At 56.2% G+C, this 20,519-nt stretch overlaps 1 protein-coding gene across 18 annotated transcripts in view; it reads right to left on the bottom strand.

Moving 5' to 3' along the window:
* Positions 1 to 20,519, bottom strand: part of BRSK2 (BR serine/threonine kinase 2) — a 155,245-nt gene that overhangs the window by 56,283 nt on the left and 78,443 nt on the right. For 17 of the 18 annotated variants that reach the window (XR_006353590.1, XR_006353591.1, XR_006353592.1 and 14 more), the window contains exons 2-5: positions 20,300 to 20,394; positions 7,806 to 7,891; positions 3,642 to 3,782; positions 1,791 to 1,907 (exon numbers count right to left, since the gene is read on the bottom strand). Coding sequence is in view for 15 of the 18 variants with exons in the window: in XM_043971495.1 (XP_043827430.1) it covers positions 1,791 to 1,907; positions 3,642 to 3,782; positions 7,806 to 7,891; positions 20,300 to 20,394 (439 nt within the window). In the remaining 3 variants the exon portion in view is untranslated. Of the gene's footprint in view, positions 1 to 1,790; positions 1,908 to 3,641; positions 3,783 to 7,801; positions 7,892 to 20,299; positions 20,395 to 20,519 lie in introns of those variants that run through there. The other variant, XM_043971502.1, reaches the window with a different exon arrangement.

The following is a 20,519-nucleotide window of genomic DNA, read 5'->3' as shown; positions in this document are numbered from 1 at the left end:
TCTCATTCACCTTCTCTGCCCCTTGAAATGCCACCTAAAACCCCACGTTCTAGAAGAAGCCTTTCCCAACTTTCCTAAAGCTCGTGTTTCCCATCTGCTGCTTATTTCCTATTTCTCTTGTCTGAATCTTGTTGGTGCATTCCTTGCTTGTTTGTTGCATCTCCCATTAGATTGGGAGCTCCTTGAGGGCAGGGACTGTGATTCTGTCCTTCGCTGTATCCCCAGAGTTTAACACAGTGTTTGCCACACAGTAGGTACTTAATAAATGCTTGTTGACTTGACTGATCTGAAGCCCTCTTATAGAGTAAGGGCCTCTCCACTACTGGAGGGCACTGACCATTGGGAAGTTTTCCCTGACAGTAACCAGCCTCCCTTTGCCTCCCTGTGCCTAGCCCACCTTCCAGGCTCCCAGTTCTGCCCTCTGAGGCCCGGTAGAAGAAATCAAATCCCCCTCCCCAGCACAGGGTGTTGGATCCTGAGGGTGCTATCACCCCTCTCCCCATGCCTGTGTTGCCTCTCTTCCAGGCTAAACATCACAATCCTCCAGCACCCTTCCTGTGAAAAGGACTCAGAGCCCTTCCCCACCTTGGTGGATTTCCTCTGGGTGCGCTCCAGCCAATCAAGGTTCTTTGTTGACTATGGTGCCAGAGCTGAACCCAACCCTTCCAATGTCTGACCAGAGCAGAGACCAGTGGGGTGACCATCCCCCCTCTCCCCCTAGTCATGGACCTTCTGCCTCTCTAGGTGCAATCTAAGACTGCAATCATTCTCTTGGTCTCTATGTTACATTGGGAACTCAGCTTCCAAGCCACCAAGATCCCCAGATCTTTTTCAGACAAATTGCTATCTAGCCATGCTTGCTCTACCCTGTATGACAGATGCTGACATTTGTCCCTATTAAGCTTCATTTTCTTAGCATCAGCGCAGTGGTGTTGCCTGTACAGATGTTTTTGAACCCTGTCTATGTCATACATTGAGTCAGCAATCCCTCCCAGCTTGGTGTTGCTGGTGAGAATATAGCATGGACCTTTAACCAAGTCTCAGATAAAAATGCTAGACCCAACAGGGCCAAACTCAGACCCCCAGGGCACTCCCCCAGAGGCCTTCTCCCAAACTGACATCAAACAAGGAATGATTCCTCCTTAAGTCAGGCTGTTAAACTACTCCTGCATCCCCAATCTGCTCCGTCTGGCTCCACTTTCTCCCCCGCATTAATACTGGATCTGCTGAGCTCTAGGTAAATTCTAAAGGCTGTGGCTACATCCCCCCACTTCCCATTCACTGGTCTGGTCACCCTGTGCAAAAAAGACCTGAGGCCGGGCTAGCCCGGTCTGCCCTGCTCTCTGCTGCCATCCCTGCAGAAGCCATTCTCTTCTGCTGTTTAGAACCAGGACAATTCTCGAAAGAAACTCGGTCGAGCCTGCTTTTAGTCTGACCCCTTCTCCCTCAGGCAGCCCCCAATCCATCACACTGCACCTATGTCTATGGAATCCTGTCCTCGGCAGCCGCCTTCAGCCCGGCTGGCGGAACTGGGGATTGCAGTGCCCGGCAAGGCCAGGAGGTGGCGCCAAGACCCAACAGACTAGAGCCAGAGGCTGAGTAGATCGGTACGGAAAGGCTCGCGGTCAGGACACCGTCTTCTTGCGTCCCGGCTGGGCTGATGCCCCCTGGGTTTTCATGACCTCCCACAGCCCCCCGCACCACCTTCCTTCGAGGGAGCCAGAAGCCCTGGCGTGGGTCTGGCTCGGGCCGGTTCTACACTGAGCCAGCTCTGGCCCTCCATCACTCACCCGCAGCTGGTTTCTAACAAGCTGTCCCCAACCTGCAGCGACGCCATCCCGAAGTCAGCTATTCGGATGTTGTTCCTCTCGTCCAGCAGCAGGTTTTCAGGTTTCAAGTCCCTGTGGCTGAGGGCAGGGAGAGCTGATGCAGTCCAGGGCCCCTGCGAGGGACTTGGGGAGTCCCCTTCCCCCCTCCCCCGCCCCGAGCCCACAGGGGAGACGTAGGCAAAGGAGCCCGATTTAGTCTAAACCGGGGGCCGGGTGGGCCTGGATCCTAAGTGCCTGGATGTTGATCTGGAAGGGACCTTGGAGGCCAATAAGGCTAACCCCTCTTTTTACAGATGAGGAAACTGAGGCACAGCGAATGGAAGGGATTTGTGGAGGATCACACAGCTAGTAAGTGTTCTTGGTAGGATTAAAACCAGGTCTCCCAGACTCTTCATTGGAATAAGTGGAAGGAAGGAAGGAAGGAGGAGGAGGAAGAGGACTGAGGAAAGGAAGGGAAGGGGAACAGAGACCCAGGGCTAGGAGGGCACACAGGGAGTTATCTCAGGTCCTGTGTATGGACTGGAGCAGGGTCCCAGGGGGACATGGCATCCTAAACTTGGCGAAAGAATTCCTGGTTTCCTTTCCCACAGCCTGAGCACCCCTTTCGACTGGAGGATGCATGAGACAGCTAAGGAAGCTGAGTGGTCCAGCCAGGAGGCAGCTCATCTCCCCAGGCCCTGGGCACTTGCAGAACAAGGCAAGGGAAGCCTAGGAGCTTGAGCCTGGGCCAGAATGAGTGCCCAGGACCCTGGAGACTCTGCTGATCAGGGCAGGCTGCTCCCCTCCTCCACCCGTGCCCTCCCCCCCTCCCCCATCCCTCTCTTCCATCACAGTGAGCTCTCTCTGACAGATGCTGTCCCAAGCTTTGTCAGGTTAGCAGAATCTGAGCATAGCTCTTTTGTCCCAGAGACCTGCTTCCTAAGAGGGATGGGTTTATCTGATTCCTGCCTCTTACCCCAGAACCCCCCAGGGCCCACTCCCCACCAGACAGAGACACAGAGAACCACACACAGATGGGGGCCAATGGCAGCTTAGACTGGTGATGTCACAGGCAGCCAATCAGAAGTCTCCTGGCTGGCTAGGGGCTGCTTCTTTCTTTCCCTTAGAGCAGCCAGTCCTCTCTGACTGAGGGGGGTGTGTGTCTTCAGAGCTCCCCTATCATCCCTGATAAGAAGAATCCGGCTTCCTCTTCTCAGGACAGGCCCTTGTCTTCCTGGGATACGCAGCCTCCCCGACACCCCTCATTGGCTGGGCTGCTCCTTACAGTTGCCAATGGTTGATGGAGAGTGTCCTCCAAACAAACCAGGTTCGGGAATAGTGCAGCTTATAAGGACTCCTGGACACAGACCTATCCCTGGCATACTTTGGGTGGGGAAGAGGGGGGATGGCCTGGGGCAGACTGGGCTGCATCAGAGAATGGGGCAGCATGGCACAGCGTCACCAGAGAGACCAACTTAGAAAGCCCTGGCAGGCCTTCTGAAGTGACCCAGGCTGGAAGCCTGGAGCTTTAGAAGTGGGCAGTCCTTCTAGGGGAGGAGAAAATTGGAGCCACCAATGGAAGTTATTGTGCCCACATCCCTGGGTCTGAGGGGCCCAGGGCTGGGAGGAAAGCCCAAGAGGGCTGCCAGCCAATGCCACCCAGAAAAAGAGGCCAGCGAGAAGCCTGCTTCCCATCTTGGAAGGAGAGATGGCAAGAGGAATCAGGGGTAGGGACAGAGGCAGAGACAGACAGAGATGGTCAGGGGAGAAAGGGAGCAGGACTCAGCCTCCCTGGGACCCATCCTCCCACACTCTTCGGGCCACCACACTCACCATATTGAATGACTGTGGCAGAAGTCAAGAGCAGAGATGATTTGTCGGAAGAACTTGCGCGCTTCCTTGGGGGTCAGCCTCCCCTTTTTCACGAGATAGTCGAAGAGCTCACCACCCGACACATGTTCTAGCACCAAGTATCTTGTGGGGAAGATGCCAGGTCTGATTAATTGCCATCCCCCTCCCTGCCCAGCACATTCTGCCCTTTCCTCTGGGTCCCCAGATCCCCCATGGACTCTTCTCCTTCCCCTCATCTCCTTGTCCAGCAGGGTACAAGATGTGGGCTCTCAGACTGCCTGGGATGGGTTCCTGGGCCCCTAGGATACCTGCCCCCACCCCTACCCCCAGGGTCTGTATGTGCCAAGAGTCCAGACCCAGCCAATCTTTAGGCCTCTGCTTCTGTGGAGTTGGCAGCAGTGGAGCTCTGGGCTGTGCCTGGGGTGCTCCCCTTCTCCAGGAGAATGCTTGGCATCCCAGCCATGGGTCCCAGAGGACCACTGTGTCTGGGGTGAAGCCTCTTGGCCCAGGAGCTCAGAGCAAGGCAGGCTGAGGGAAGCTGGTCATCTACGCCCTGTCTTTTCAGGGCTGCTACTGCCTCTTTCCTCCTTCCCACCTTGACAGACAGGCCTACTTCTTCAGCCCGTGGCCAAAATCTCTCACGGAAAGGGGGCAGCATCAGCCCTAGTAGGCAAGGTAACACTGGCCTGCCTCTCCTCAGCCTGAAGGGAGGGTGACCCCAGCAGGGTCTGGCCATGCCCTGCTCCCTGCGGAGGACAAAGGCCGGCCTTGGGCCCCCTCCCAGTCTTCTCCTGTTGCTCTCAATGACCTGAGACCTGGGGTCAGAGCCAGCCCTGAACTTAACCCTTGTCTGTCTGTGACTCTGGAAATCCCATCCACATCTGGACAAATGGAGGCTCAAAAGGGGTGGGGCAAAGTGTGGGTCTCAGGGTGAGAGCACGGTGCCCATGGCGGGCTCTCTCACCGCCTCCCTTTGGCACCCAGGACCCCAGCCCCGGGCTTTCCCCTCTCCTTCCCTGGCCCTGACTATTTGGTTGGTGGCTGCCCTCACCCCCAAGGGCCAGGCCAGCTAGCTCTGGGTCATTCTGTTGGCTTGGTAGCCCACCTTCTCTATCGATTAGCCAGCCCCAAGCAGCTCCTGAGGCCGGCTGATCCATTATTCAAGAACTGTCCATTCAGAGGCTGGGCATGAATTTTTCAACCTGCATTTGGCTGGACGCCAAGAGTGTTGTCCATTGTCTGGCCCGGGGGTGATCTGGGGACCTTCCTCCTCTGACCATAGGGTCCAGCCCTGCTCTCCTTATCTGGATGCCCACTTGGATGGAAGGGCCCCCAGTAGGAGGCATTGGTTCCTTGGAGCCTGAGAGCCACACAACTTGGTCTCAGGGGCAAGCCAGGCACAGGGCACCACCCCAGGCTACCTTGCCTCTAGAACAAAGGGCCAGGGGCCAGTGGGGAGGATGAAGAGCCCAGGAGAAGTGAGCCCTGCGAGTTCTCTCAGCTTCCTTTTCCTAATCTTCCTCCCGGAGCCTACTCAGGGGAAGAGGAAGCTCGGACTGGGCAGTGCTGCTCAGTAACACGGGGACAAGGCAAGCACAACAGGGGTCCTTGGGAAGTGGCTCCAGGGATCCTGGGATGGCTGAGGTCTGTGTGCAGGATACTTCCTCTCTGTCTCCCCCAGGCTAATGGGAGCAGGGAGGCAGCAGTCTAGTTCTGCTGAGGCACGTGAGCCACCAGCCTGCCTTCCCGTTGTGCTCACTTTCAGACCCAGCAGCCAGGGGTCCGCTGCCCTTGTGTGATGACCTCCGCCTCTGGCTGCTGGCCTCTGAGGACCACAGAAGGCTCCTGGATAGCCCAGCCTTCTCCCAAGGGGCGGCCTTCCCATCTTTTAACCCAACACAAGAGATGTGGGCAACACACCCTGTTTAGAGCAGTCAGCTCCCTTGGGGAGCACCTGGCACACCTGGCCAAGCATGTCCGGCTGAGCTTTCTTTTCATGGAGATCCAGGCAGGCCCCCAAGGTAGGAAGGAGACTGGGGGCAACCCTAGAGGTTCTCTGCCTTTTAAGACCTTGGTCTTAAGGGGCAAGGAGGGTATTCTGGACACTCAAAGCTCCTGAGGATATGAGGAGCCAGAGCCTCTCATTACACAGGAAATCCCAAAGTTTTGACTCCCAGCGGGTCCTAGGATGATGTTCTCATTGTCCAGAATTCACCAACTCTCTGGGCCATTGCACAGTTGGCCTTTAAGCACACAGTGGGATGTTGGGGTTGGAGAGACTTGGAGGCACTAAACCAGCCTCCCTCCCTTCCTTTCCTTCCCTCCCTTCCTCCTTCCTTCCTTCCTTCCTTCCTTCCTTCCTTCCTTCCTTCCTTCCTTCCTTCCTTCCTTCCTTCCTTCCTTCCTTCCTTCCTTCCTTCCTTCCTTCCTTCCCTTCCTTCCTCCCTCCCTCTTTACTTCCTTCCCTTCCTTCCTCCCTCCCTCCTTCCTTCCTTCCTTCTTTCTTCCCTCCTTCTCTCCCTCTTCCTTCCTTTCCTTCCTCCCTCCCTCTTTACTTCCTTTCCTTCCGTCCCTCCCTTCCTCCCTTTCTACCTCCATCTCTTCCTCCCTCTCTTCCTCCTTCCCTTCCTTCCTTATTTTCTTCTTCCTCTTCTTCCCTTCCCTGCCTTATATCCTAGTTCAGGATGCACATGAACCAGGATGAGCTTAGGCCATGGGAGGGTTCTTTGGGAACTGTGGGGCAGCTGAGAGCACTGGGACAGAACTTATGAGGCAGACCCTGCAGGGGGAGGGAGACAAGGGGCAAAGAAGCTGTCAAGAGCTCGGGCAGATGATGTATTAACTGGGGCACAAGGGACTTCACTCTATAGTGACAGCATCAGCCTGAGCTTGCAAGCTGCACAGGCCCCCTCTCTTCTGACAGATCCTGAACCTTGTAGCCCCACCCCCGCCTTCATTCCTGACTGTCCCTGTAGTCTTCTGGGGCCTGGGAGCCCTTCTCTCCTTCTCTCCTGGCTGACTCCTGCCCTTCTCCTTCCAGACTTCCCTGGTTAGCCAGAGGCAGAAAACTAGAAAATTAGCACCAACAAGTTGTCAGTGGGGAGCTGGGCTTTCTGGCTAGTCCCATCTGGGACCCAAGCCTCCAGGCCCTGCTTAGGGCCCTGTGCCTTTGCTCTCACACCAACAAAGTGGAGCACAGCCCTGATGTGACTGTCAAGGAAGGCCTGGATCCCAAGCCAAGTGAGTGCTGTGGGACAGGCTGAGGGTCCCCAGGTCAGCCCCCACACTGGCAGCAGAGAGTTCTGGGCACACACCCACTGAGGCAGACAAGAGAAGGGAAGAGAGTGCCTTGGGTAATGGAATGAAGGAGAGGGAGAGCCCCAGTGCCAACTGAATCCTTGGACTCCCACGCGAGGCTCTCAGCTGCAGACCCGACCTCCAGCTCGTCCCTCGTTCTGGCTCTTTGGCGGCCAAGAGCCCTGTAGAAGAGGCAGGCTGGGGCAGGCTCTCTGGACAACTGAATTCCCCAGTCTTGGGGCACAGCAGCACCTCTTTTGCTACCAAGGCATCCCCCAAGTTCCCTGGCCCCCCGGAGCCCAGGATCAGCCCACCAGGACTGACACACTCACACGTGTACTGCTCCCTCTCACCCCCATATAAATCAGGCCCACTGAGGGAGGGGAATGACCACACAGTTCCTTCCTGAGGTGGGTCTGACACCCTGCCCCTCTGAGAGGTTCAGCCCCGAGGGCTGGCAGGCTATGCTGACAAATAGAACAGCACCCAGGGGTGGGGTTTGAGATGAGGGTCTTTCCAGAGATCCTCTTGGGCATGAGTTCTGCAGGCCACTGACCTGGAGACCCATGAACTTCTGCAGAGGGGCTACCTGGGGGGTTAAGGCATGTCTGCCCCGGAGTCAAGGGCATGTCTGCCCAGGAGCAGCTTCTGAGCAGAGCCACCGACCATGCAGTGGGCATGCCAGAGCAGGAGGAAGGCATCCACGCCATCCTCATCCTCGCCTCTCCCAGCTGCGAGGTGACCTCTCACCTGGCCCACTCCGAAGCCCAGCCCCTCCCAGCCCCTCCCAGCCCCTCCCAGCCCCTCCCGGTCCCTCCTGCCCCAGCTCCTGGACCCAGTAATACCTACAAATATTTTTTATTTTCATAAACGTCGTGCAGCTTTAAAACATGCGGGTGTTCTATGAGCTTCAGGATGGCTATCTCCCTCTCCACCTGGACAGAGGAGACAAACAGAGAGGGAAGCCCATTAGTGCATCACACCAGCAGCCTCAGTCCCTTCCCTCCAGAGCACACTTAGAGAGGCGCTGGGGCCAACCCCAGCAACTGCTTCCACCTGGACCCATTCATTTACTCATTCGTTCGTTCGTTCATTCATTCATTCAATCATTTGTTCATTCATTCATTCATTCGTTTGTTCATTCATTCATTCAATCGTTCGTTCGTTCATTCATTCGTTTGTTCGTTCATTCGTTTGTTCATTCGTTCATTCATTCATTCATTTGTTTGTTCGTTCATTCATTCATTCATTTGTTCATTCGTTCATTCATTCATTCGTTTACACATTGGGTCATTCTTCCTGGACCATGGTCAGACTCCCCAGGCCTGGGCTAAAGAGGAGCATCATGCAAAGGGAGATGAGGTAGTCCTCCCCTCCGTTGCTCTCCTGGGGTCCTCACTTTGCTCCACCACAGAGAGATGGTGGCTAATGGAGAGGGAGGACAGACGAGGAATGGAGCCAGGAGGCATGTCACCTCCAGAGGTAGCCTCTTCTACTCTGAGACAACCCTAATGGTTGCGGAGGGCTCATCCTGATATTAATCCCACACTGGCCTCTTTTTTTTTTAGTGAGGCAATTGGGGTAAAGTGACTTGCCCAGGGTCACACAGCTAGTAAGTGTCAAGTGTCTGAGGCCAAATTTGAACTCAGGTCCTCCTGCAATTTCCCTTTGATAGGATGGCCTCCAGACACTGGAACACAGCTCTCCCCAGGACGAACATGCTCAGTGGGCCCTTATGTATCCTGATCTCCAAGTCCTTCCCTTTGGCTCCTCATTGTCTTTCCTAAACTGTCCAGGCGGGTCTGAATGAGGCTGGGGGCAAAAGGACTTTGTGCTGCACAGATACATCGCCCCCTCTAAGGGCCAGTGGGCAGGCTGCTGGTGGGGGAGGAATAGGGCAGAGCCCATGGGAACCTCTGTCATTTGAGGGCATGAAGCCAGCCTTGCCAACCATTCAAGGTCATCCCAATGGGGGAAGAGCCCTGTGTGGCAGCTGGGCTTGAGGGGCAGGGGAGGATGACAAAGGGTTCCCCATTCTTCTCCAGAGAGCGTACCACCATTTTCCTTTCTCTCCATGCTATTCCATTGAATTCAGGGGCCCAGCCACCAAGGGTCCTCTCCACATCTTCCCCCTGAACTTCCCCTGGAGCACCGTCCTGTCTGCCAAAGTTTTATTAGGGGAACAAAAACTTAACAACTATAACCTTGAAGGTGAACAGAATGAATTCTCCCATAAAAGATGGTAGAAAAGACTTTACAAGATAGAGCCCAACAATTTGGGGCATCCAAGAAACATACTTAAAGCCTGAAGATACATGGAGAAGCAACAGGAGGCTCCAACACAGGGGGGACAAAGCTCTTGGGCCAGCCTAAGAGAAGTTCGAGGGGATCATGGGTGTAGAGACCCGGCCCAAGTTCTCAGGCCAGTGTCTCCAAGGAAAGCTCCTCATCCCTGGGAGGTAAGGCCCAACAGAGACGAGGTTGTTTGGGGAGGACTCCACCGGCCCGTCCCCTGTGAGGGAGCCCTGGCCCTGGACTGATCGGGGGTCCTGAGGTTTGCAGCCGGGGCTCCAGGCAGCTGCAACTGCCCCTTTCTGGGACGTCTGCTTCCCAACATGGCTTGAAGCTGGATTTCTCCAGGGCTGCTGAGTGAGGAGCTGTTTTGGCACAGTGCCTTGGTCTCGATGTGGGAGCACAGGCTTCACACAGAGTGTTGCTCCTGAACTGTTCCCTCTAGCGCCATGGACATCGGGAGCTCTTAAAAAGTCACGAGGCAGGGTGATGCAGCCTGGGCCGGGCCCTCCCAGGGGGCTTGGCGGGGCTGCTTTCCCAACACACCTTCTGGCTTGGAAGGGCAGGCACTCTCAGTCTCATCCTGGAGGTCAGGGATGTCGTGAACAAATGCACTGAGGAGGTGAGCTTGGAGCCGTTCATGCCAGCCTCTGAATAGGCTCAGGCCGCTGGTTGAAGCCAGGCCAGCAGGAAGGAGATGAGGAGGGAGTGGGCACCGGGTATTCCCACCCCAAGCCCAATGGCTGGCTCAGGCGAGCTCTGTTTGATCCTGGCTGGCCACTGGGACTGCAAATGAAACCGTGCCTGAGGTCTGGAGGATTTCCTCTGTGCATTTGTGGCAGCACAGCCCCTCTCACTCTCACTGATGTCCCCTGGCTATGCCAGGGGGAGTCTGGGACACCCCCTGAGCAAGGGCAGAGTTTGTGGGGCTGTCAGCTTGGAAAGCTTGGAGGGATGGGCCAGGCAGGGGGCACTGGCCAGTTCAAAACCCTACTTTGTCATCTGGAGCCTCAGTTTCCTGCTCGGCAAATGGGAATATTCCCTGCACCCCCTTTCCCTCTTCCCTGCCTCCAGAAGGTTATGGCTGAGGAGGGGCTCTGGAAGCAGCCAGAAAGGCTGTTCTAATCTTGAGAGTGGGGAGAGGGTCGTCCTTGATCCCCAGAGGCATCCTGGGAGACCTCATCCAGGGAAGGGAAGGGGGGCAGGCAGAACATCCCCTAAGTAGGAGAGAGGCCTCTGCCCCCTCCATTTGATCTCACACATTCCGATGTACTGTGAGGCAGAGAAGGAAGATGGGAAGGGGTCTGGGCTGCCCCACCAGGGTGGGCTGGTGCTGCAGCCAGGACATTCCTGCCCTCCGTCTGTCTTGGACGGGAGCTGTGTCACAGCAGTGGAGCCCCAAAGTCGGCATGGGAGGATGGAGGTGGTTCTGACCACCTGACAAAGGGGCTAGACGGAGGGGCTCGGCAGCTTTCATCCCCCCACGGAGGGGCCAGCTGGGCTGCTGGGCCCTGACGCCTGCTTGCTTCCCCTTTCCAAAAATAAGCCTCCGTGAGGCAGAAATGCTCCTGGGGGCGGGGGAAGGGATGCTGCTGGTGATAAAGTAGGCCAGGCCTGCGTGGAATGCGCCCCAGAGGAAGCAGTCTGCAGGCTGTGGGCGCAGAGGGAGGCTGGGTGCCCCGCCCGGCTCAGCAGTCTCGCTGCATGAAGGGTGGCACAAGGCTGCCTCCCTTCACACCTGGCTGAGGGGCTGGTCCCTCTGCCCCACTCTCTGCCAGCCCACATGGGATGGAGCTGTCCAACCTCTGGCAGCATGGCTCACGTCCTTGTCTCCTCCTGGCCATGGGCAGCCCAGACCCTGACCAAGGCAGCAGCTGCCTGGGATGCTGATCCAGTGGACAAGGAAGGAGATCCTGGGAAGGACTGCATCACAATGACCTAACTTCTCCTGCCACCCCCATGGCCACTCCCTAAGGGGAGGGCCCCCTGGGCAGCCTCCTCACCGGCCTCTCTGCCCAGTCCAGATAGCTGGCTGCCAAGCTAATCTGCCGAAGTCTGACCACATCGTTCACCTCTCCGAAGTCTTCACTGGCTCCCTCTGTCCTCTCCTTGCCCTACCTGGAGGTCTTCCTCAGCACTGTCCCAAGTCTCTGCTCTCTCTCAGGGGCCTTATCAGCTCTTACATGGTTAAACTACCAACCCTATGCACACGACTCTACATGTCAGGTCAATGGTTTTCAGTCCTATCCGACTCTCTGTGACCCCATTTGGGGTTTGCTTGGCAGAGATACTGGGGCACTTTGCCATTTACTTCTCCAGCTCATTTCACAGAGGAGGAAACTGAGGCCAACAGGGTGAAGTGACTTGTCCAGGGTCACCCAGCTAGGAAGTGTCCGAGGCTGGATTGGAACTCAGGCCCAGCGCTCTGTGCACTACGGCACCATCTAGATGCCTCTACTCTGACCTCTTTCCTGCATCCAGTCACCCATTACCCACTACCTTTTAAGACATTTTCAGTGGGATGTCCCGTGGGCACCTCAGATTCACCCTATTTCAAATCAAAAGCACTGTCTTGTACCTCCCTTCTGACTCCCCTGTTGCTCTCCAGCCATCCCCATGTTCTCAGGGTCCTCCGTGGTCCCTCACTCCGGAGCACCCCACTGGATCAATCACCAGATCGTGCTGTTTCTACTCCACAATGTCTCTCATATTCATCCTCTTCTCTTGGCTCGTATAGCCACCCCTTGGCTCAGAGCCTCACCCTCTCTCACGGGGACAGCTGCAGCAGGGGCCTGATTGGCCTCCTTGCCACCTGCGTCTCTGCCTCCACCCCTCCTTCCCCCGAGCCATCCTCCTGAAGCGCAGGTTTGACTGCACTTCTGCTCCCTTACTTTGTCAACTTCACCGGCTCCCTCTTGCCTCCTGGCTCAGCCAGAAACTGTTTGGCATGTAAGATGCGACCTTCCTTTCCTGGGCACAACACACAGTATTCCCCTTCCTGCCTCCCACCTCCCATCTCCACGCCTTTGCATGCCTGGGCTGTTCTCCCTGGTCACCCCTGTGTCTGAGCATCTCTGGTTTGCCTTGAGCCTCAGCTCAGGTTTCACCTTCTGCATGAAGCTCCCCTTGATATGCCCAGCACCCCTTACAGTGCCTGACAGTGCTTAGTCTAGGCTCAGCACGATTGATATCTGGGAAAGGAAGAAGGAGCCATCCTCCCTGGTGCAATGTTTGGATGACCTGGGTTCGAGCCTTGTCTGCCACTTACTTCCTGTGTGGCCTTGGACAATTCGCTTCCATTCTGTGGGCCTCTCTATGTCCCTGTGATCCCCCTCACTGTTCCTTCGGTACCAGCTGGCAGGGACCCTGACAGTAGCTATCTTTCCCTGGGCAGCCTGTGTGAATTATCTGCAGAAGTGGCTCATCAGGCCCGGGGGACCCCGTGCCCCTCGCCTCCTCCCTCCCGTTGGAGAGTCTGTCTCTTTTTGGTGCAAACTTCCACTGAGTCTCTCCCTCTGCCTCTAGGTCCGAGGTCACTCCTCCCTTTCTCAATCACATGAAGGACTGGGCACCACAGTCGCTAGCTACAGCTCTGGTGGGGGCCGGGAAGGCCGCTGAACCTCAGAGCAGATTGCAAAGGGGATGGAAGAGCTGGAGGGTTTTCCCAAGACGTATCTACCCGGGCCGAGAGCTGGTGGCCAGACAGGCGCCTGACCTGGTCTCCTTCCCATTGGCCTCAGCCTGTCTTCCTATTGACAGGCTGCCTTCTGAAAGGCGCGATCCGCACTCACTTCCCCCGCCCCTCAGTCTGGTTCCTCCCACGTTGTTCCCCGCACTGCCAAGGACCTGGGGTCTGTTCTCAGTCCTTGCCCCTCTTGACCTTGGCAGCATTGGACACTGCCCACTGCCCTCCTGGACGCTCGCTGGGTCTCCTGCCCTTGCCCTCTGCTCCTGTCTGTGCCTTCTCAGTCTCCTTTGCTGCATCATTCTCTACCTCCCACCCCTCAGGGAGAGGGTTCCCCGAGGGTCTGTCCTGGGGTCTCTCCTTTAGTGATCTTAGCAACTTCCACTCAGGACTCCTAAACGTAGACCTCGGCCCATTTCTGTTGGACGTTTCCCTGGGATGTCCCGCGGCATCTGTCAGAGGACGCCAAAGTGCCCTGAAGGCCCGCCCCTCCGGTCAGACAGCAAAGCCTGTTTTCCTTCTAAAGCCCCCGTCCCTTCCCACCTTTGCAGGCACTGTGTACTCTGGGATCCTGCCACACTGGCAGCACGACTCTAGGCATTTTCACAGGCTGCCCACCCCCTCCCCGAGCCTAGAATTCTCTTTCCTCCTCTCCGCCTCTAGGCCTCCTTTTAGACCCGGCTCCCATCCCCCTCCTGCAGAAGGTCTTTCTTCATTGTCCCCATTGCCAATGCCTTCCCTCTGATATTATTTACTCTCATTTACTCCATCTCTCCTGAAGTGTTCTCCCTCCCCCACTCTCTCAGCTGAGACCCTGCCTCCCACTGCACTGAAGGGATGAAGGCCGTTCGCTGCGGTTGCCCTCTCCTCCCCTCCTCCTCCTCTCCCATCTGCCCCATGTCCTCCTTCCACCTCATGAGGTGCCCCGACTCCCTCTGTCCACTCAGGCTCCATGCCCTCTCCTCCAGCAGACTGCCCCTCTCTGCCATCTCCACTCTGCCACTTCTCTTGAATCTCTGCCTGCCTCCTGGCTCCTTCCTTCCTGCCAACAAACATGCCCATGTCTCCCCCCAGCCTCAGGGACCCCTCATTTGAACCATCCATTTCCTGCCTTTGTGGCCAAAGCCCTAGAAGAGGCGGCCTCCAGGGGCCTCCACCTTCTCTCCTCTCTCTCCCCTTAACCCCTTACAATCCAGCACCAACCCCATGGGGCCACAGAGATTGCTCTCTCCAGACACACAGGGAACCTCCTGAAAACTGAACCCAGTGGGCTACCTCAATCCTCATCCTCCTTGATCTCTTTATGGACCCTAAAGCTGTTGGTCACCCTCTCTGGGAGCCTGGCTTCTTGCTAGGTTTTTGAGATGTCCCTCCACCTCCTGGCTCTCCTCCTCCCTCTCTGCCCGCTCCTCCTCAGCCTCCTTGGCTGGATCCTCCTTCACATCACTCCCTTGGGCCAGAGGTGTCCTTCAGGTTCTGTCCCAGCTTCTCTTGTCCCTCCACTCGACTTCACTTGGGAATCTCACCACTTCCTGTGGACTTGATGACCATATCTCTGCTCAGGATTCTCAAATCTACCTCTCCTGCCTCAGCCTCTGCTGACCAGTCTGGCATTTCCAACTGTTCTTCAGAGATCTTGGACTGGCTGCCAGTAGATATCTTATACCCAACTTGTCCAAAACTAAAACTAATTATGTGCCCCATAACCCCTCCCTTCCCTGTTACTGGAGAGGGCCCCCCCATCCCCCCAGTCCCTCAGGCTCCCAACCTAGGAGTCATTCTGGATTCCCCCCATCCAATATGGCGACAAGACCCCCATCCAGTATGTCACCAAGGCACTTTGACTACCTTTGAAACATCTCTCAAATAGAATACACTCCCTTTTCCTTCTGATAGAGCCCCCGCCCTCCTGCAGACCCTCATCACCTCATGCCTGGGCATTGCAAGAGCTGCCAGGGTGGGGGGCTGCCTGCCTCAGTCTCTCCCCCTCCACTCCATCCTCTATTCAGCCACCAAAATGATCTTCCTGAAGTGAAGGTCTGACCACGTCATGCTCTTACTCAGTAACCTCGGCTGGCTCTCTATCACCAGGATGAAACACAGGATCCTCTCTTTGCCCTTCGGAGACCTTCAAAGCCTCATCCCCTCCTACCTTTCCAGGCTTCTTACCTTTCCTTACTCCCCAGTTCTTCACTCCAGTGACATGCCCTCCTGCTCACTCCAAGACCCTCCATCCCTGGGCTCTAGGCATTCTCTCTGGCCATTTCCCCAGGCCTGGAACACTTTCTCCCCTCTCCTCTGACTCCTGACCTTCCCAGCTTTTTTAAGTACCACCTAAAACCCCACCTTCTAAGGAAACCTCCCCCCACCCCTATCCATTCCAGCATCCCCCTCCATTCCCTGTTTCTTATGTTTCCTGGATGTAGCTGTTTGCACCTGATTTTCGGCAGGTTGTTTCCCCCATCAAAGAGTGAACTTCTTGAGGTCAGGGACTGTCTTTTGCCTTTCTTTTATCCCCTGCACTTAGCACAATGCCTGGTGAGTAGTAAGGGTTAAGAAATGCTTGTTGATGGACTGACCAACTGAACCCCCTCTCCCACGTCCCTCCTTTTGCAGAGGGCATTGCTATCCTCCCAGTCATCCTGGTCCCTGCCTCTTCCTCTTCCCAGTTTGTGGCCAAGTCCTTTTGATGGGGCAGCAGCTCTTGTGCCCCCTTTTCCTCCCTCCCTTGCCCTCTCCTAGTTCAGATGCTTTTATCTGAACCCTGCCCACAACTGCCAGGTGACCTTCCCAAAGCCCAGGGGGCTCTGCCTGTGTCTCATCCCTGTCTGAGAAGCTCCAGGGGCTCCCTAGTGAACTCCTCAGCCTCACAATGACAGCCCTTTCAGAAGGACCTACTGTGTGCCTGGCCCTGTGCCAAATGCTTCACAATCAGCCAAGCTCTCCCACTTTATCTCATTGTCTTCCAGCCCCCACAGACTCCTCAGCCATGCTCAAGCTCAACATTCCATCTCCCTCCCTTCTGCCTGCAATGCTCCTCTCCCTCCTTATCTCCAGCTCCAGGAACCCTTGGCTTCCTGCAGGCTCTGCCCTGCACCACTGCCTCCTCTGGGAGTCACCTTCCCCACTGTCCCCCGCAAAGTCCTTGCTTTTACTTATGGGTAAACAACTATGGGGCAGCTGGGCGTTTCAGTGGATAAAGACGTGGTCTGGAGTCAGGAAGACCCGAGACACTTACCAGCTTCCTCAGACACTTACCAGCTGTGTGACTGTGGGTAAGTCACTTGGCCTTGCTAAGTCTTAGTTTCTCCCCATGTAAAATGGAGATAGTGATAGCCCAGAGGATTGCCGTGAGGATCAGGTGAATATACAGTTAGAAAGCTCTTTGCAAACCTTAGGGTCTCTTTCATCCTTTACTACAGCCAGCAAGCCTATAGCATTTTAAGGTTTGCATGGTAGGTGCTAAAATTTTACAGATGAGGAGACTGAAGCAGAGGTGAAATGACTTGCCCAGGGTCACCTTGATTTGAAATCCAGTCTTCCTGACTCCAGGTCTGGTGCTCAGTCCACTGTGGTGCCCCCTATCCTGAATAAATTGTGTTGGCTCCTACTTTTCCCTTATGCCCTCCCCTTTCCCACCCATGGTCACTGACCACCCCCAACCCCCCACCCCCACCCCACACCCCCACTGCCCCCCATGCACCCTCAAACCCCCATTCCCCACCTCTGCTAGTTCTAGACATGAGATGGACTGGGCATGTCCATGTGTCTCTCTGAGCCTCAGTTTCCCTCTATGTAACATGAAAGCTCTGGAACAAATGCTGTAGAACTCTGCCAGTTCTAAGTTCTTGGGTTGTTAGGATGCCCCTTCGAAGGGCCCGGAGCAGTCTTGGGGGGAAAGGACAAAAGAGCAGGCCCAGAAGGAGATGATGGTGGGACTAGCACCCAGATTCTAGCCCGGGCTGGCTCCTCCCACCAGCTTTCAGACTGGTCCAGGTCCCTACCTCTGCTGTGAGCAAACTGAAAAGTGGGTTGGTGGAGAAAAGGAGACCAGGCAGGAATGATGCTGGAAGAGGCAGCTGACCCAAATCCCGTCTCAGGCTCCAAATTCCCCAGGATGGTGCAGAGAGGAGCGTCTTCAGCTGCCTCCCTCCTTCCCCCGTTGGCTGGCTCGGGGCTGCATTGCAGGCCCGAGATTTTTGATTATCATGCAGTGTCCTCTTTGCAGGGTGCCAGTCCCCAAAGCCAGTGGGTGCCAGCGATGCCAGGGCCTGGCAGAGGGGAGGAGGGAAGAAGGAGCATCTGAGCACACTGGCATTACTAGGGCTCTGGACACTCCTTGGAAGAAGGACCCTCAGATGGCCTCGGGGGGGGGGGGTTGGCAGAGGGGGGGGCTCCATTTACTAATGAAATAATATTGGTAAAACAGCAGGGCCTGGTGCTTAATAAATGCATATTCCCCCCTTAGCCCCTCTGTTCTCTCTCAGGCCCTGGACTGGCCTCCAGAGGGACTCCAAGGCCCTTTGGTCCTCATGGGGCTTGAGGAAGAGAAAGGGCAATCAGCAGCTGGACAAGGAGGGCGGCAGCTGAGAGACATGGAGCTGCAGCGGCTGGCCCTGCCCCGATTGTGCTCCAGGTGGTCAGACCACATGGGTGGGATCCCTCAGCCCTGTCCTCCCCTATGAGGCTGGGCTCTGGCTGTGCTTAGACACCTCTCAGAGAAGACCCTTCCACACTGGGACAGCTTTTGTTTGAGAAAGATTCCCTGGCACCAGGCCTAAAGCTGCCTCTCAGCACCTTCCTTCCTTCCTTCCTTTGTTCCTTCTCTCCTTCCTTCCTTCCCTCCCTCCCTCTCTCCTTCCTTCCTTCATTCCTTCCTTCCTCCCTCCCCTGCCTCCCTCTCTCCTTCCTTCCTTCCTTCCTTCCTTCCTTCCTTCCTTCCTTCCTTCCTTCCTTCCTTCCTTCCTTCCTTCCTTCCTTCCTTCCTTCCTTCCTTCCTTCCTTCCTTCCTTCCTTCCTTCCTTCCTTCCCTCTCTCCTTCCTCCCTTCCTTCCTCCCTTCCTTCCGCAAAGGATTGATGAAGGACCGGGGAGTGTTTCACCTGAAAGGGAAAAGGCTGGGGAGCGGTGGGGGGGGAGGGAGCATGTCCTGAGCATGTTCTGGAAGGTTTCGCTCGGTGCTGACAAGCTGCCTTGAGTTAGGGCTGTTTAAGGGAGAATAAGGGCATGTTTGGGATGAGCCCCTCACTGGAGGTCTCCAGGTAGACACTGGGTGCCCATTTGTTGGGTGTGCTAGAGGAGGGCCCAGAGGTGCCCTCAGCTTCCGGAGTGGCTGCAGCTTAGGCCGGGGCAGGGTCCCTCCCCCCCCCCACCCCCGCCCAGCCCTGAGCCTGCCCATGGGTCTTGGCTCTTGGAGGGGGCTCCAGCCTGTGCCACGCTCCTGCCGCCGTCAGCAGCAGCTCCTGAGGCACGGCTGAGGTTCCCTTTGTTGAGTCCAACTGCCTCCCTTCAAGGCCTAGCTCCTTAAATATCGATGGCTCCGACTCACGTGATGATTGCCAAGCACTTTGCAGAAGGCTTCAGGAGGTGGCTCTGAGAAGGGAGGGAGCAGCTGCTGGCAGAGGATGGGCAAGGGGCTTGCACAAGGAAGTCAGTCACTGGGGGCTGGCCAGCAGTGGCTGGGCCCCTTGGGTAAGCCTGTGCCCTGTGTGGGTGGCACTGGGGCTGTGTTTAGAAGCACCTACTATGTGCCAGGCACATAGTGCTAAGCACTGGGGGGGGGTGCAAAAAGAGGCAAAAGACAGACCCGTCCTCGAGGGGCTCACACTTGAAGGGCAGAGAAGTGGCCCTCTTCTTGCCTGCTGCTCTGAGGCCTTCTGGCCTTGGCTCCTTTATTGATGGCCAAGCTCTCCAGGTGGGACTGGGTGGCACGAGGTGTCCTAAGAGCTGTAGGAGTCCAGTAGCAAGGGCCCTGGGCTTCCCGGGAGGCAGATGTGAGGCTCAGCCTTTCCTGGGCTCCTGCTGAGGTTCTTGGAGAGGGGAGAATGTGGCCCCCAAGGAATTAACCAGGAAGGTTCCCCTCCCCTCCCCTGGGGCTTCCAGTCTGTGCCGTGCCCCACAGAGGTTACTGCTGTCCTCCCAATTCCAGGTTGTTGTGACCCAAGACACTGCTCAGGCAACTGCCCCCAAACTGACCATCGGCCCAAGGATGGAGCTCTATTCGTCTGGCTCCGGCCCTGGCTTTTCTGTGTGGGGATCCCCACTAACACCTGGTCTTCTGTCCGGTCATGCTTGGAGCTCAGGAGCAGGGCTGGGGCAAGGGTTGTCCTCTGCTGGCCCCAGCCAGCCTGGCTAGTGAGATGGGGGCCAGGTGGATGCCCTGACTCTGTGGGGGTCCCAGGCTCCCCATCAACATCACACAAGCCCCTAGCCACCAGAAGCAAAGGTCCCTGCCAATATTCTTTGTTTTTGTTGGTATATGGACTGGGCTGGAAATCAAAGTTTGAGGGATGGGTTACAGGAAGAGGGCAGAGCCACCATGGCAGGGAAAGGTAGAAGGAAGCAAGCACCCATTAAGCACCTAATGTATGCTGGGCACTGGGCTAGGCACTTTAAAACTGTAGTCTCATTTGATCTTCACAACAACCCTGGGAGGGAGGTGCTGTTATTATCCCCATTTCACAGTGGAGGAAACTGAGGCAGAGAGAGTTGAAGACCCCTGCCCCAGGGTCACATGACTAGGAAGTTTGAGGCTAGGTGGGAGCCAGAAGGAAGAGTTAAACGCCAAGGACTCAAATGTGGAAGGCCCCAGGGACCACCCTCAGTAATCCGGAAGGAGTCTAGTTTGGACAAGATGATTTTGGTGAGCCAGCGGCACAGCCAGGTGAGACTGGGTCTGGAGCTTGGGAGAGAGGTCCAAACTAGATCAGGGGGTGTGGGGGTCCTCTGTCTCAAGGGAGCAATGAAGCTTCTGTGGAAGAGGATGGCCTGACAGAGCCTGGGAACACCTGGTAATGCACACAGGAGGGGGAGGGGGAACTCGGGGAGGAGGGGGAGGCGGAGACATGCAAGGAGACAGAGTATCTTAGAGAGGAAGCCAGGACGGTGCCCCCTGGAGGCCGAGGAAAGAGAGGCTGTCCCCTTTTTTGAGTCTCTGCTGAAATCCCCATTTCCCTGGGGCCTGGAGGCAACAATAAGGGAGGTCAGAGGGAGCTGGTCTACAGCTCAGATTCTGGTACATTCCCACCGACAACTGCCCCCTTTGACCTCCACCCACATCACTCATGATGACATTCATGGATCCTGGAAGCCATCGGGCTGCCTTGGTCAGGGGTGGTGCCATCTTGGGCCTTCAAACTGGCTCTTACCTTCATCAGCACTGACTCACTGAGTTTCTCTCGGTTGACAATTTTGATCGCCACCTTTTGACATGTAACACAGTGAACCCCCAACTTTACAAGCCCTGTGGAGGAAAGAAGAAAGGGCAGAGGTTAAAGATGTCCCTAGGCCTCCTGCATCCCCTCTGGAAGAACCCCTTTTTCCCACTGGGCAGCAGCACTCCCCACCTGATCCTCACAGAATTAGGGA

This window comes from Dromiciops gliroides, chromosome 6 (assembly GCF_019393635.1).
Source record: "Dromiciops gliroides isolate mDroGli1 chromosome 6, mDroGli1.pri, whole genome shotgun sequence".
In the NCBI taxonomy this organism is placed as follows: domain Eukaryota; kingdom Metazoa; phylum Chordata; class Mammalia; order Microbiotheria; family Microbiotheriidae; genus Dromiciops; species Dromiciops gliroides.
This window is presented reverse-complemented; position numbering and strand designations above follow the sequence as displayed.